At 41.6% G+C, this 14,906-nt stretch overlaps 1 protein-coding gene across 1 annotated transcript in view; it reads left to right on the top strand.

Annotated features, from left to right (window-relative positions):
* The window catches only part of SLC7A11 (solute carrier family 7 member 11), a 57,791-nt gene that overhangs the window by 33,227 nt on the left and 9,658 nt on the right, over nt 1–14,906 (top strand). The window contains exons 7-8 of the mRNA XM_008490297.2: nt 13,167–13,290; nt 14,544–14,647. Coding sequence (XP_008488519.1) covers nt 13,167–13,290; nt 14,544–14,647 — 228 coding nt within the window. The remainder of the gene's footprint in view (nt 1–13,166; nt 13,291–14,543; nt 14,648–14,906) is intronic.

Below are 14,906 nucleotides of genomic sequence, written 5' to 3'. Positions count from 1 at the left end.
CACAGGCTGACCTCTCCTGGGTTTTCCCCTTCTCACTTCAAAGGAGTAGCCTGGTTTCCTCTGAAACTGGGGCATTTATTTCCCTATTTACCCATGGCATTAGTCACGGCGGAGGAGATTCTGTTTTGGTCTGCAATTTAAACCCAAGTTTCAAAGAGCACTCAGGTCTAGTGGCTCAGGTCTGTGGCCAATGCATTCTTTATGAGATGGTGTAAATGTAGATCAGTTTTTGCTTGTGGGTCCTGCCAGTGTGGAGGCTCTGTCTTGCATATAGAAAAAAAATAGGAGTCTCACAGACATTTTTCCTGTTATTTGTAAAGCAAGGCACACTCACTACCTATGAGTTGTATATGGCAGAGACTGCTAGTTTAGTGCACAGTGTGATGTTCTGATCTGGACCAGAGAATCCCCTTTCTGTAGAGGAGCTCAGGCCTCTTTGTGCCCCATTGGTTTCCTCTTCCCTTCAATGCTGAGCCTCCAAAATGCCCAAGCACAGAGTGCTGAGCCAGTGTTAGGTGACCATGGTGCTCTGCCAGAAGCATCTTGCATTTTATTAACAGTAACCTTTCACTGGAGCACCACCTAAAACTTCATCTAGGTTCATGCTGGCAACTAACTACAGAGAAAGGGAGACAGCATTTTTTACTGGTATAAAATACAAACTGGGAGACTAAAATGCAACTAAAGGAATGGACTACGAAAATGGTAAGGGTAGTATTGGTTTATTGTACTCGTGTCAGGCTGGAGTTTTAAACTGTGCCATGTCATCAGGAGTACTTATGCTTTACAACAGCATGGGCCAAATATCATCAATATATTCCACTTGGTTCAGCTAGCAGAGTATCTTATTTTTTTACACCATCTTCCTAGATGAGACATTCAGTGGGGCTGTCTTATTTGATTGTTTAACTTTAATAAATAGTGAAAATTATTAAATTTCACTATTTATTAAATAAATAATAGCATTTAAGGTATGTAATAGTGGTAGCAAAACAAGATCCTATGGCTTTGGGCACCTCTTCTGTAGCTGATCCCTTTCTCAGCATTGATCTCAGCATTGCCAGCAGAGGAAGCTGCAGGTTCTTACCCAGGGAGTGCTCAGCTTTCCATGGTATATCCTTTCTTCCTTGGTTTATCTGTGTGTTTAGGGGGGAACTGATGTTCTGGAAGCAGGTTGCTCTACAGTGCAACTTGTACTTCGATATTTGGCTGTGAGGATGTTTGAATTTTAAGTACATGGTGATGCTGATATTTTATGTGACAAAATAATATTGTTATCTAACAAGCTATAAGGATTTTCAGTCATTCAAATCACTGTACAGCCCACGAAGTGTAAACTAAGAGGATTTATATAAGAATATAATGGCTCTAGAGGAGCTAGGAGGTGAATAATCTGAATTTTACAAGTTGCACTGCTGCAGTCTACTGTGTCAATCCTCAGTCACTTGTAACACTTGGTGCTGAGCAAGTACTGTTATTTGCATCCTCACCTTGTCATTATGTTCTGTTCATTGCAAAAGAATTGGATTATATAATGACAATATTTAATTTTTTCAAGTACGCTGGAACAAAATGTCTCTTAGAAGAGTAGTTTTGATATAATCATTTGAAAGGATCTAATAGCAAGGGAGAGACCTTCTCCACGGATCATGAGAACACAGAGAGAATAGGAGCACTCTAGTATGACAAGAGGTTTAACTTCTGCAGGGGTTATTTTAGAGAAAAGAAGAATTAGGTTCATCCTACAGTGAAGGAATGACAGATCCTTCTGTTTTTTCATATTTGTGTATCACAGGGAAAAAAAACAAACATCTAATAAGTGGAACGAGATAAAAGTAAAGGCTTATCCATAACGAACATGAAATTCACTCTCCTTGGGCAAAACTTTGATAGAAAATGAGCTTCTTGTGAGTCTAAGGACAAAATCTTTCCATAGATGTGAAAAATAAGCAGAATTTAGAAGCACTAAACTAACACATGAAGTTGTCATGTTGCTCAGAGCTGGTGTTTTCTTCAGGCTTAATTCCAGGTGCAGATGTCAGGGAGGTTGGTACTGGACTATGTGCTATGGAGTTTGGGATGTGGGGATTTTTGATGGCTCTAGGATATGTGTTTTAATAGGTTGATTTTGCATCAGAATGAGAGTGCAATAAGTGCTATATAAACCAATGAGAGTGCAATAAGTGCTATATAAACCATTGCTATCCCTTTGTTAAGATTTGAGCATGAAAAAGCAGTGCATCCCTGACAGAGTTCACAATTACAAATTGAGTCACATCTAAAATCCTGAGTCTCAGTGACCATACTGCCCAAGATCATTGGAGAAGATGAAGAATTCTGGCTATTTCATGCAAACTGGAAGGAACTTGATTTGCACAAAGGTTTGAGTGCTATCTCCCAAAGGAGTTTAAGATGTTTAAGGTGTTTCACCTTGGACACAGAAAAAGGAAAATCCAGCCTTAGTGGGGATTTTAGAAACTCTATTTATTTCTCTTCATGTCATCATATCTTTAAAAAAAATTCCTATGTATGTGATTGTAGTTCAAGTATTATGAAGTTTCAGCGAGAGGATTTCAGTTTACTCATATTTCATTTCATTGAAGGTCATATAATAGAAAAAGCTGATATTCCCATTTGAGCTCTATTCAAGCACCTCCAGTTACTGTGTGCTGCAACAGCATATTTCAGCTCACACTTCAAGTTTTCTGGATTTGTTTTCTGTGTTGAGACTTGGTCATTTTTTACAGTGTGCTGCCCCACATATGAAGCCAGTTTGCAGGCAAGAGCCTTATTTCCTTGCTGGTGGCAGATAAAGCAATTTATCTGGGAGTGAAACCCCTTCATGGCCGTGCAGTATGGATAAGAAATTTTTAATTTCATTTAACCCTTTTATATCTTTTAAATGCTAATGTTTCAAGACACTCATAGTTACCATTTTTCTCATTTTATTTGTGTCAGAAGCAGCACCTTTCTTGGTAACTGATATTTCAATTCCCATGATACTCCTGATGACAAGCAGCTGCTCTTTTCATTACCAAATGGTGCTATTTTCATTCATGCTGAAATATCAATGGTAACACACAACAGCAAATTGTTCCTATATTGGTACTATGGAAACACTCATTTCCTCTCTTTCTCCTCCTCTCTTTTCTACAGAAAAGGTGGTGAGGGAATTTTTAGGATGTCAGGTAGTGAAAGGACTAGGGGGAGTGGATTCAGACTAGAGGAGGGGAGATTTAGATGGGATGTTAGGAAGAAGGGTGGTGAGACCCTGGCACAGATTGCCCAGAGAGGTGGTGGAAGCCCCATCCCTGGAAGTTTAAGGGCAGGGGGGTTGGACCTAGATGATCTTAAAGGTCTCTTCTGACCCTGAAAATTCTGGCTCCAAATTAAATGTCAGTGAATTTAACAAGTATGAAAAGTCTGAATCATTTCATGCACACACATACAGATTCATGCTCCTCCCATCCATCCCTCTCTGCACCCAAGCATCCCTCTCCTCTCATTACCAAAAGTCATTAGCATGCTACCACTGATGCTTCCTCAGCAGTTCAGCTGCAGGGCTGAGGGGGCTGAGTTCCCTTCTGTAACCTCTGCCAGAGCCAAGTGAGCTGTTTTGTATTCAGCCTGCTTGTTCCCAGGCTCTGAACCTGAGCAGCTTTTTTGGGGAATGAGAGCAGCTCACCAGCCTGCTCTCTCTGTTACTCCAAGTGTTGCACTGCCATCTGCCATGCAGTAAATCAGATACATGTCCTCAGTGGGGACACTAGAAACACATACAGGTCAAGGCACCTCTGGTCCCACCCCAGCTCTGCTGCCAGTAATGGTTCCTGCCCCTGCCCCTGTATGGACAAGCAGCATGGTTTTCAGTGGGATCCCTTTTGTAACCACCATAATCTCTTTCCCTGGCCATGATGCTGGGTTTAGGTGACAGCTGATGGCTTAGGTTTCCCTAAGGGCTGATCCTTTCCCACCTCAGCTCCCCTTGTTTATACTGCTGGAAATTCTCCCCAGCTACTGCCAGTGCTCTGCCAACAGGAACAGCGTGGCCAGCAGGTCCAGGGAAGGGATTCTGCCCCTGTGCTCAGCCCTGGGGAGGCCACAGCTTGAGTCCTGTGTCCAGTTCTGGGCCCCTCAGCTCAGGAAGGAGATTGAGGTGCTGGAGCAGGTCCAGAGAAGAGCAAGGAGGCTGTGAAGGGATCCAGCACAAGTCCTGTGAGGAAGGGCTGAGGGAGCTGGGGGTGTTGAGGCTGGAGAAGAGGAGGCTCAGGGGAGACCTCATCACTCTCTCCAACTCCCTGAAAGGAGGTTGGAGCCAGGGGGGGGTTGGGCTCTTTTCCCAGGCAACTCTCAGCAAGACAAGAGGGCAGGGTCTCAAGTTGTGCCAGGGGAGGTTTAGGTTGGAGATGAGAAAGAATTTCTTTCTGGAGAGGGTGATCAGCCATTGGAATGGGCTGCCCAGGGAAGTAGTGGATTCTCTGTGTCTGGAGATATTTCAAAAGAGCCTGGATGTGGCACTCAGTGCCATGGGCTGGGAACCATGGGGGGAGTGGATCAAGGGTTGGACTTGATGATCTCTGAGTTCCCTTCCAACCTAGATGATTCTGTGATTCTATGAACTTCTGCCTTTAGGCTTTGTGACAAAGTGGCTGTGTAGGTGACAAGTCTGTAAGTCTGCAGGGAACTGCTGGAGGCTCCATCCTTTCTACAGAAAGTGACTGCCTGGGCACAGGAGCCCCTGTTGATAAATCAGGTGCTCAAGGAATTAATAATCCTAAATTCTCATGTGGGACTCCTGTAAGAAATAAGACTATTTTAATGTGGAATTACATCACACCCTACTTTTTACATTTACTTTAAGTCTGTAGTGAGGTACAGCCATGTGGAGCTGTTAAGAAGGAGTTAGAGCTGCAATCCTATGCCAGATAAGGAGGAAGCATTTTGAAACACACCTTTGCCCTCCTCCCCTTCATTTCCATACATCAGCTTGGTGCAGTCAGGTGGTTTGTTTTTACAACCCTGTGTCAGGTTTGTGGTTATAGCTTCCTTGCCTCCAAGCAAGCAGAGTGATTTACTCTTGCTTCTCTGTAAGCACTCCCCACTCCAAGGCCTTGAAAGGAAATAAAATGCTGGAGCTTGTGAAAGTGCAAGAGGTGCTCCCTGGCAGTAAAAGTCAAATCTAAGTTTTAGTGTGTCTGATGGAAAAGGTGGCAAACTTCCTGGAGTACATGAAAGTTTAAATAAAGGGACCAGCTGTCAAAAAGCTGGTGTTAGGGAGAAGCAAGGAAGTCGTTCATCAAACCCAAGAATGAGAAAATATTTGTATTTGAATCCTCCAAATTTAGGCTAATTTGCTTTTTGAAAGGCAAGCTTTTGTGATCCACACTGTTTTAATTACAGGTCCAACCTAAAGCACCCCTTAGTTGCATTATCCTAGAGAAAAAAGCATCTTCATCAACTCATCTTTGCTGGCATTTTAGGGTCTGAAGCCCACATTTCCAGGCACCTGTTCAGCCCCCAGGGCTCTCTGAGGACAAACACCCCTGAGTTTCCAGGCCAAGCCCAGCTCCCTGCAGGGGAGGCTCAGCCTGACTATTACCAAGGCAAAGAAAAGCCAACTTAGCTCCTTGGGAGGGTGTGATTTGGGGTCAAGTTACAGTGCAAAATAAAAGCCAGGTCTGCTTATTCATCCATTCTCTTGGAAGCAGTCATAAACTTTTGTATGATAGATTTGAAAATGAGGTGATATGAAGATGTTGGATGCTGGCACTTGATGAACATGTGGAAATGGTTTATCAAAGAGCTGACTAAGAAGGGATGATTTATACCTTTAAAGTCCATTTTTTAAATAGATATTGTTAAAAATTCAGCCTCCATTATATCTGCATATCATATTATTTCACCACTGTGTGTTTTGCCTCTTGTGCCCACTTTCTGGCTGCTAATAGTGCTCATGTGCTTACTGGACCAGACGTGTGGCTAAGCAGAGCCAATGTGACTTAATATTTAGTATTGTAACATCAAAAGTCCTTTGTGGATTTAGCTGTCACCTTTAGTATTTGCTGTCTGTGTTTGAGGACACCATCCTCTCCGTACAAAAAAGATTCAGGATCCTGTGTGGAGGTGAGAGGGACTCTCTGGCAGTCCCAATTTCAGAGAAATCCAGAGAAATTCAGAGAAAGGTGTTCCATGAAAAACATTGCCTTGACAGGTTAGGGTTTGGGCTGTGACATGAATAAATGCAGTACCCTGTGAGCTTTGGCTTCTTAGACTGAGGTAGGTGCATGTGTGGCCACAAAGAGGTTCAAATCTGTTCAAATCCTTCTTCCTTTCCAAGCTCTGTCAAGAAAAACAAGGCCAATGGCATCCTGGGCTGGATCAGGAACAGCGTGGCCAGCAGGTCCAGGGAAGGGATTCTGCCCCTGTGCTCAGCCCTGGGGAGGCCACAGCTTGAGTCCTGTGTCCAGTTCTGGGCCCCTCAGCTCAGGAAGGAGATTGAGGTGCTGAAGCAGGTCCAGAGAAGAGCAAGGAGGCTGTGAAGGGATCCAGCACAAGTGCTGTGAGGAAGGGCTGAGGGAAGCTGGGGGTGTTGAGGCTGGAGAAGAGGAGGCTCAGGGGAGACCTCATCACTCTCTCCAACTCCCTGAAAGGAGGTTGGAGCCAGGGGGGGGTTGGGCTCTTTTCCCAGGCAACTCTCAGCAAGACAAGAGGGCACAAGGGTCTCAAGTTGTGCCAGGGGAGGTTTAGGTTGGAGATTAGAAGGAATTTCTTTCTGGGAGAGGGTGATCAGGCATTGGAATGGGCTGCCCAGGGAAGTAGTGGATTCTCCGTGTCTGGAAGATATTTCAAAAGAGCCTGGATGTGGCACTCAGTGCCATGGGCTGGGAACCACGGGGGGAGTGGATCAAGGGTTGGACTTGATGATCTCTGAGGTCCCTTCCAACCTTGATAATTCTGTGATTCTATGACTCTATGAAATAAAGGGAATGACAGTTCCTATCCTGAGTCTCTCCAGGTCTCTTGGCAAAAATGCTTCTGTCTGGGACATCATCTGGGAGGGTTTGCCTGGAAGGAGATGTTATGGAGAACAGCATTACCCTGGGCAATTGGTACCTTTCTAAATTTTTAGCCAAGGGGTGTTTTTGCTAATTTGTTTTTGAGAGAAGCCAGCCAGGAGGGGTATGGAAAATATTGGAAAAATTAATAAAACCTCCTGCCTTTCCCAGCACACTTGTAGTGTAGTTTGACCCTTTAAAGTCTGTTGCTCAAAGACCCCTTCATAAAACTGTCAACAACCATAGTCCCAAACCGTGGAGCCAGAAAACAGGAAAGAAATCAAGTCATTAAGCACAGCAGAAGCTCTTTTATTCTTTTGTTAGGAGTTAGAAAGCAAGAATGTTTTTAAATGTAGACTGTGGCCCAATTCATCACTCTGTTATCCCAGTGCCATCCTGTTGTGTCTCTGCAGATGTCAGGGGCACAGAATCCACACAAAAAAATGGGAAGGGAGCCCTTTAATGCTCACTCCAGCAGTGCCATCCGTGGAGCTTATGGTGGTGTAAACGAGAGCACAGCTATTAGCTAGTCTAGCCTTTTTTTCCTGCCTCCCTGGGAAATCACAATCAAGGGAAGATGAAGAGAAATCACATCATTTAATAGTGTTTGAGCTGCAAGCTCCCAAACAACACCTCTGGTCTGGAACATAAGGCTGGGACATATTGGGAGGCAGTGAAGGAGGAGATGCTGAGAATCTTTGGTACAATAAACAAAATAATAATTATAATAGCTTGCTGAGACCTTTAGAAGCATTTACTAATATTTGTGGATTCAAGAGGTGCTGTGCTGATTCCCACCCCTTTTGCCTCTCTCTTCCTAGCTTTGATTTTGTCCTAGGAGGTGGCCTCTTTTGAAGTTTCCCTCTCCCCTTTTCTCCCAACAGATGGGGGAGATTGTAATTTTTTTTCACACGTTGACATGGTGAGAACCATTTGATCCTTTCAGTCTTGTAGGCTGCTTTTCACACGAAAAACATCAGAATGCATCAGAAATCAGTAAGTTTATATCAAAGCACATTGCTTTGCTCTCCAAGCTTACAGAAGGACAACCTTGGAATGGCAAAAGATGAAGGTCAGGCCCTGGAAGATGCTCTGGAACTTACTAAGCCAAGCCCACACATCTTCTGGTTTTGCCCTAAAGTCCTGGGAATAGTAAATTTACAGAGTTCCCTTGCTGCTTCCTGCATCGTGGATGGTTATTTTTTTCCAGTTCATATTATTTGGATAAAACTGCATTGTGGCTTCTTTCTGCTGAGCTTTGGCCTTATGGACACTGCAAGGAATGAGTATTTTTTTTTTAGGTGTACCAGAACCTGAAAACAGTTATTGCACAAGGGAACTACTGAAAAGCATCCTGAAATTCCTGTGATAGTAGAGCTTCACCTAAAGAAATACAGTATATAAAGGCTTTTTGCTTACAAAACCCAAGTAAATCCTTGCCCGGAAACCATGTGAAGGAATTAGGAAATTAGGAAATTCCTTTCTCTCTCACTCTTTTTTTCCTTTTTCTTTTCTTTATTTTTTTCTTTTTCTTTTCTTTATTTGTTCTTCTTTTTTTCTCTTGCTTTTCTTCTTTTTTCTTTTCTTTTTTCTTCTTTTCCCTTTCTTTTCTTTATTTTCCTTTTCTTTTTCTTTTCTTATTTTTTCTTTTTCTTTTCTTTTTTCTTTTCTCGTTTTTCTTCTTTCTTTCTTTTCCTTTCTTTTTTCTCTTTCTTTTTTCCTTTTCTTTTTTTCCCCTTTCTTTTTTTCTCTTTCTTTTTTTCTCTTTCTTTTTTCTCTTTCTCTTTCTTTTTTCCCCTTTCTTTTTCTCTTTCTTTTTTTCTCCCTTTCTTTTTTTCTCTTTCTTTTTTTCTCTTCTCTTTCTTTTTTCCCTTTCTTTTTTTTCTTCTTTTCTCTTTCTTTTTTTTCCTTCTTTTTTTTTCCTTTCTTTTTTTTTCCTTTCTTTTTTTTTTCCTTTCTTTTTTTTTTCCTTTCTTTTTTCTTTTTTTTTTTCCTTTCTTTTTCCTTTCTTTTTTTCCTTTTCTTTTTTTCCTTTTTTTCCTTTTTTTTCCTTTCTTTTTTTTCCTTTCTTTTTTTCCTTTCTTTTTTCTTTCTTTCTTTTTCCTTTCTTTTTTTTCCTTTCTTTTTTTCCTTTCTTTTTTTTTCCTTTCTTTTTTCCTTTCTTTTTTTCCTTTTTTTTTCTTTTCTTCTTTTTTTTTTTCTTCTTTTCTCTTTCTTTTCTTTATTTTTGTTTATTTTTATTTTTTCTTTGGGGTTTTCTTTATCTTTTCTTTGGGTTTTTTTGTTTGTTTGTTTTTTAAGGTTATGGGAAGTATCTTTCACAATTCCATAGCACAGGAAAGCTGTGCTTTATGCCACCTAACTTTCCCAGTACTTAATAGATCTATTTAGATTTTCTTGATGTTTACCAACACTGGGCTCCCACTGCCACAACCTTTTTTTCCAGGGCAGTCAGCTCAGAAGGAGCATTTGTAAAACCTGGATTTGAAATGGAAATGATTTTGGCAGAGCCTCTAAACCTCTAAACGTGGTGACAATTGTTTCATTCTTAGGAACTTCGCTGACTCAGTGGGACATACTGGGCTGGGCTCTTGTCATTTCAGAAAAAGAACCCACAGGGGTTCCAGCTCTTAGCACTCACTGTTTGCTCTTATAAAAGTTGTCATAAAACTGGGATATGAGCTAGAGACTTCTGGGAATCTTCCTCAGCTGATTTGACATTATTGTATTTATTCCCAGGTTTTCACTCGAGCTTTCTTTTTCTTTTCCCCTTTTATTCTTTTATCACCATCACCTCTTTCTCAGTCTGCTCTGTGGGTTTTGGGTTTTTTTCTCTCAGAAATACTTGCAGGAAGCAGTGCAATACCAGAACAGATTATCAGATGATCTATGATTCTGCAACACTGAAGGTCAAATCCCCAATCCCAGCAGATATCCTGATTAACTCAGCTCTGTGCCCTGCCTCTGGGGCCCTTTATGGGCTTTAGAGGAAGGAAATTTGCTTTCAAGCCACATACAGGGCACTGCCTGCCAGCCCTGTACAGCCCCAGGATGGACTGGCTATAGTTCTAAGGCTGAATTTCTCTGGGATAGTAGATTTCTTTTTGCTGTGAAGCTCTTTCTTTAAGCTGTTGTGATTTATCATTATAGTTGTTTTGTGTATAGGGCAGAAAAGGAAGATTTGGCTTTGAATAGTAGCTAGGGATAGGTAAATCATAAAACGTGCTGAGATTCAATTCAGTTTTCATGAGCATTCAGATGCTTAAAAATTCTACTCATTCTACTCATAGAGAAGAATTTAGGTATAATTTTTCCTAGTCTAGGATAGGATCTGAAATACAAGAAAATTGCTCCAGTGCTACTCCAAGGAAAGGAGGTAATGCTAATGACATTACAGTTTTTATTCCAATGCAGTCACTGCAGTTTATAGCAAAGATTTTGCTAATTGTATCCTGTTGCAAATTGAGAACTGCTTCTTAAATTGGATGGGTAGAAAAGACACAATTAAAGTTCTCACTTAGTGCTTTTACATACTTTTTGTCTGCACTTCCACATGATTTGAAGACCAAGTGTAAATCTGAACTGTGCTGTGTTACTCATGCCTGAAACCTTGTAAGCAGCATTTCATTTTTATGTAAATCTTTCACCCAAAGCAGTGCCTTTAGATATTAGCATCACTTGGAGGCTACAACAGCCTCTGAAATCTGCTCCTGCCAGGAGGCAAAAGGAGGTGCAGCCTCAGAAGATGAGGACTCAGGAGCCTGGAAATTCCAGCATCCCTTGTGCTGCTTCAGGCAGGAGTTATGATCTGCAGGTTTTTTAACAAAAAAATGAGTTCTGCCTTGGTTTTCATTCTTCTCCTGAGATTTTGTTGTTGTTGTTGGTATTACTGTCCAAAGGGGATAGTGCTCTTCAGCACAGCAAGGCAGGGCAGGAAGAAAATGGTCATGCTTGAAACATGGTGGTTTGTTTTGGGTTTTTTCCTTCCTGGGTTTTGAACTGCCATTTTGTTTTAGAGGAAATCAGGCTGGGATTTAAATTAGAAGTGAGTACATCAAATAGGTATTTGATAAGAGTCAGAATGGATGAAGGTTATTTAAATTTAACAATGTGGTTTCAGTGGTTCAGATGAGACTTGTGGAAATAGGAAATCCTATCCAAAGATAGGAAATTTGTACTGTCTTTTTCTGAGATTGGGGTAAGTGCTGATTTATCCAATAGCTTAGTGCTGGAAGCATTAATCTGATGCAGAAGTTATAATTAAAATCTGTTCTGAGAGGCTTTGAAGCCATGTATACCTACCTGGATCAGATGCTAAGAGGATTGAATAGCATTTACACACAGGTCAGGTAAGGAGCTTAACCAAACTAGTGGCAAATTATCTGGCAACTGACCTACAAACCCACTGCAATTCTGCAGGATTTCCTGAGTCAGTAACTTTCTACCAGTTACAGAAACTGGGTTTCTACCAGTGCAGCACGGGGCTTTCTGGGCTGTTTGCTCTGCTCCTTGCCATTGCTTTCTCCATCACCAAGCTGGCTGCCTGACTCGCATCCTTCCAGCTTCCTCACCTAGGATGTGTGCATGAGGAGGCAGGGATTTAATGAAATATCATCCTGTTTACCCAGATTTGATGTTGTAACAGGGCATGATCCTCTTCCCTATCTGTCTGTCTGGGTTAATGATGGTATTTGGTAACCTGGGTTCTGAGGTGTTGATGTGCAGCAGTGAAATTGTGCTGCTTTATTTATGGCCTCTCAGTTTAGAGCTTCTTTTCAGCTCTGTATAGTCATAAAGGTGCCAAGGATTTTGTTGACAAAGAGAATCCTTAAATTCTGACCCAGCTGTGCTTCTTTGAGAAAAAAAAATCAGAAAACAATGAATCTTCGTGTTGATTTTCAAACACCTTATACTTTGAGGTAATCACAGTGGTTCTTTAGGACTTGGCTTGTGGTCTCTTTTGGGACACCAGAGTTTGTCTCCCCCTTCTCCCACCTGATGGGGTGACCTTCAAAATGAAGTCTCTAAATGAGGAGACCTTTGCATCTCTTCAAAGCAATCCTAATACAGGCAGCCATGAAGCAGGAACCCTGGGCTCTCTGCAGAGGGAAAGCTCATATTGCATCTTTCCATCTGCAACTCTCTGCCTTGGAATTGAAGGACCAAATGTTGTTTTCAGATCTGAGTTTCCTCTGGGTGTGATGCCATGGTATCAAGCCATGATATCAAGTGGAAAGAGGAACACCTGAAACATTTGTGGTTTTTTTTTCTTACTTGAATATTTCCCTCAGTACGACTTCAGACAAATTCACTGTACTTTTGTTCATCTTTAAAATAGAAATAATTCTGCTGACTGGGGGGACATGCTTTGTAAAAGTTTAGAGTTCTTATTTATTTGTGTGTTATTGTTCTGTCTTTTAGCTAAGGTGTCAGGGGGGTTGCACTCTTCAGTACCATTTGTGCTGTGCTAACAGAACATATTTGTGCTGTACCTATTTCCCTGTCATGTTCTGCCCTCATGTATCCCTGAATAGTAAGTGAGGTGATTGGGTTATGGTAAGATGTGCAAGGGAAGATTCCAACTGAGGAGGAGATGGCAGAATTTCACATGAATAAGTCAACAGATATTTTGGCATCAAGCAAAAAATGTCAAACCAGCTCCAGGTGGGCAGTTGTGAAGTGCCAGGGGGTGTTGCAGATGCCAATGTGAGTGCTCTCCTGATGGAGAGCTGAATCCCCTGCATCTCTCATCTGCCCTATTGCTGGTTCAAGCTCTGTCCTGCTGCCTCCCTCTTGGGCTCAGCTTAGAAGTCAGTGTGGGCAGTTCAAATGGATCTTATTTCTTGTATGGGGAGCACAGGAGGACCTCTTGGCATCCCCAAGGCTCCTCCTTTAGATGGTTTCTCACCTCTTCATTACAAACCTGATAGCTTTGTCTAGGTGGTTTTATTTAGACATTTGTTCTTTTTTAATGAGAGTTTCCAATTCTGATGTTTGGGGATCACCAAATGTGCCTTCACCATCACTAGTGGCTTCTCCTCATGTTGTTTATTTGATGTTGAGGGAACAGCAACCAGCCTGCAGAATAATGAGCTGCCTTGTGTATTTCAGAACCATCCCCCTGGCAATATGCATTTCAATGATTATCGTCACAGTTGGCTATGTCCTAACAAACGTGGCTTATTTCACTACCATCAGTGCTGGGGAATTGCTGCTCTCAAAAGCTGTAGCAGTGGTAAGTTACAGAAGCAAAACACCAAGTTATATCCCCACAGCAGTGGGGTTGGCTGATAAATTCTTATTTCTAGAGGAAAAAAGTGGAGGGTGAGAGATGGGGGGTAAGGGGAGGAAAAAAGACACATCCAGTCAGGCTTTTCTCTGGCTCCTCTTTTCCACCACATCAGAGCATCCTGGTGACCTTAGCTTGTTCTGTGGGGTTGCACTCATGGCCTTTGATAGCATTTAGAATGTAATATTGGACTGTAGTTATTGACTTGATCGACCAGGTCAATAGGACCTCAATTTTAAAGCCAAGGCTGCTTGAAAAATTCTTTGCTAAATTGTAGGGCAAAATCCTGGGAAGCCAGAAGCACAGATACTCAAGGAAGTGGGAGCTCTGAACTATTTTTTTGTAGCAGGAAGCAGTAATTCTGTCTCTGCAACCATGTGTGTCCTGAGTTTTTAGGAAGGGGGTTGTTGTGAATGCTGGACTTCATTTGGGAAGAAGTTGCAAGGCAATCTGGCTTGGAAATACCACTGTGATTGTTCTTTCTGAATTGAGATGATGGTACTGATTTTTATATTTATATATATATTATATTTATATATATATATTATATTTATATATATATTTATATTTTATATTTATGATACCTGACTCACAATGCGGAATTAATAATTTCCTTTTGCTTCCCAGTACTGCCACTACCTGTGGCCATTTCAACTGATGTTGCTTTTAAAAAATGATAAAATTCTGTAGCTCATGGGAGATTTAAAACCAAAACATATTGCAAAATTGAAGAAAAATTACACATGTATCCTGTGGTCCCAAAATACCAAGTAAGGCTGTTCTGGTAATCTAGAGCAATGAACTGTCAATGGGTGGGCATCATCCAATTCAAATGGGGACTGTGGAAAGCCTGCATGAGGTATGCAGATCAGACCTTGATGAATTCAACCTAAGTCTTAATTTTTGGAGGCACAAGGGTCTAAACTGACATAAATCAGGGCCCAATCCTACCTCTACTGCACTGCCTCAACCCCATGCACAGCCAGGAGTGTGGGTGGGAGGCCTCGTCCACGGTACCCTTGGTGTGACAAAACAGGAGGCAAGAAATATAACTTTATATAAGGTATAACTTACAGTGAGAGATGCAAAAAAGGGGTATCAATAAAACTTACCATGCTTATTACTGATTTGTTAGAAGGGTAAATTTACTTTAATGTTTTATGAAAAAAAAATCACCAGGTTTCTCTCTTCTCTAACAGACCTTTGCTGAACGACTAATGGGAAGCTTTTCTTTAGCTGTGCCAGTGTTTGTTGCTCTCTCCTGCTTTGGATCTATGAATGGTGGCATTTTTGCAGTCTCCAGGTGAGCATTGTTGATATTACTGGGAAAGAAAGGCATGGGATATACACTGAAAGTGAGGAGAAAGGGGAAGGGAGAGTGGAATCCATCCTGTTGGCAGGAAATGAGAAATCGCTGAAATCTTTACCAGGTGTGGGGCTTTTTCTCACTTTTTTCCTGTTGAATTTAGTATGTTATTGTTAAAACGCTTTGAATGCTTTGGAAACGGATCCCTCTGAGCACAGCACTTAATTAATGGTTGCTTTGTTTCATGTGAAGGAGG

Source organism: Calypte anna, chromosome 4B (genome assembly GCF_003957555.1).
Source record: "Calypte anna isolate BGI_N300 chromosome 4B, bCalAnn1_v1.p, whole genome shotgun sequence".
NCBI classification, from domain to species: Eukaryota; Metazoa; Chordata; class Aves; order Apodiformes; family Trochilidae; genus Calypte; species Calypte anna.
This window is presented reverse-complemented; position numbering and strand designations above follow the sequence as displayed.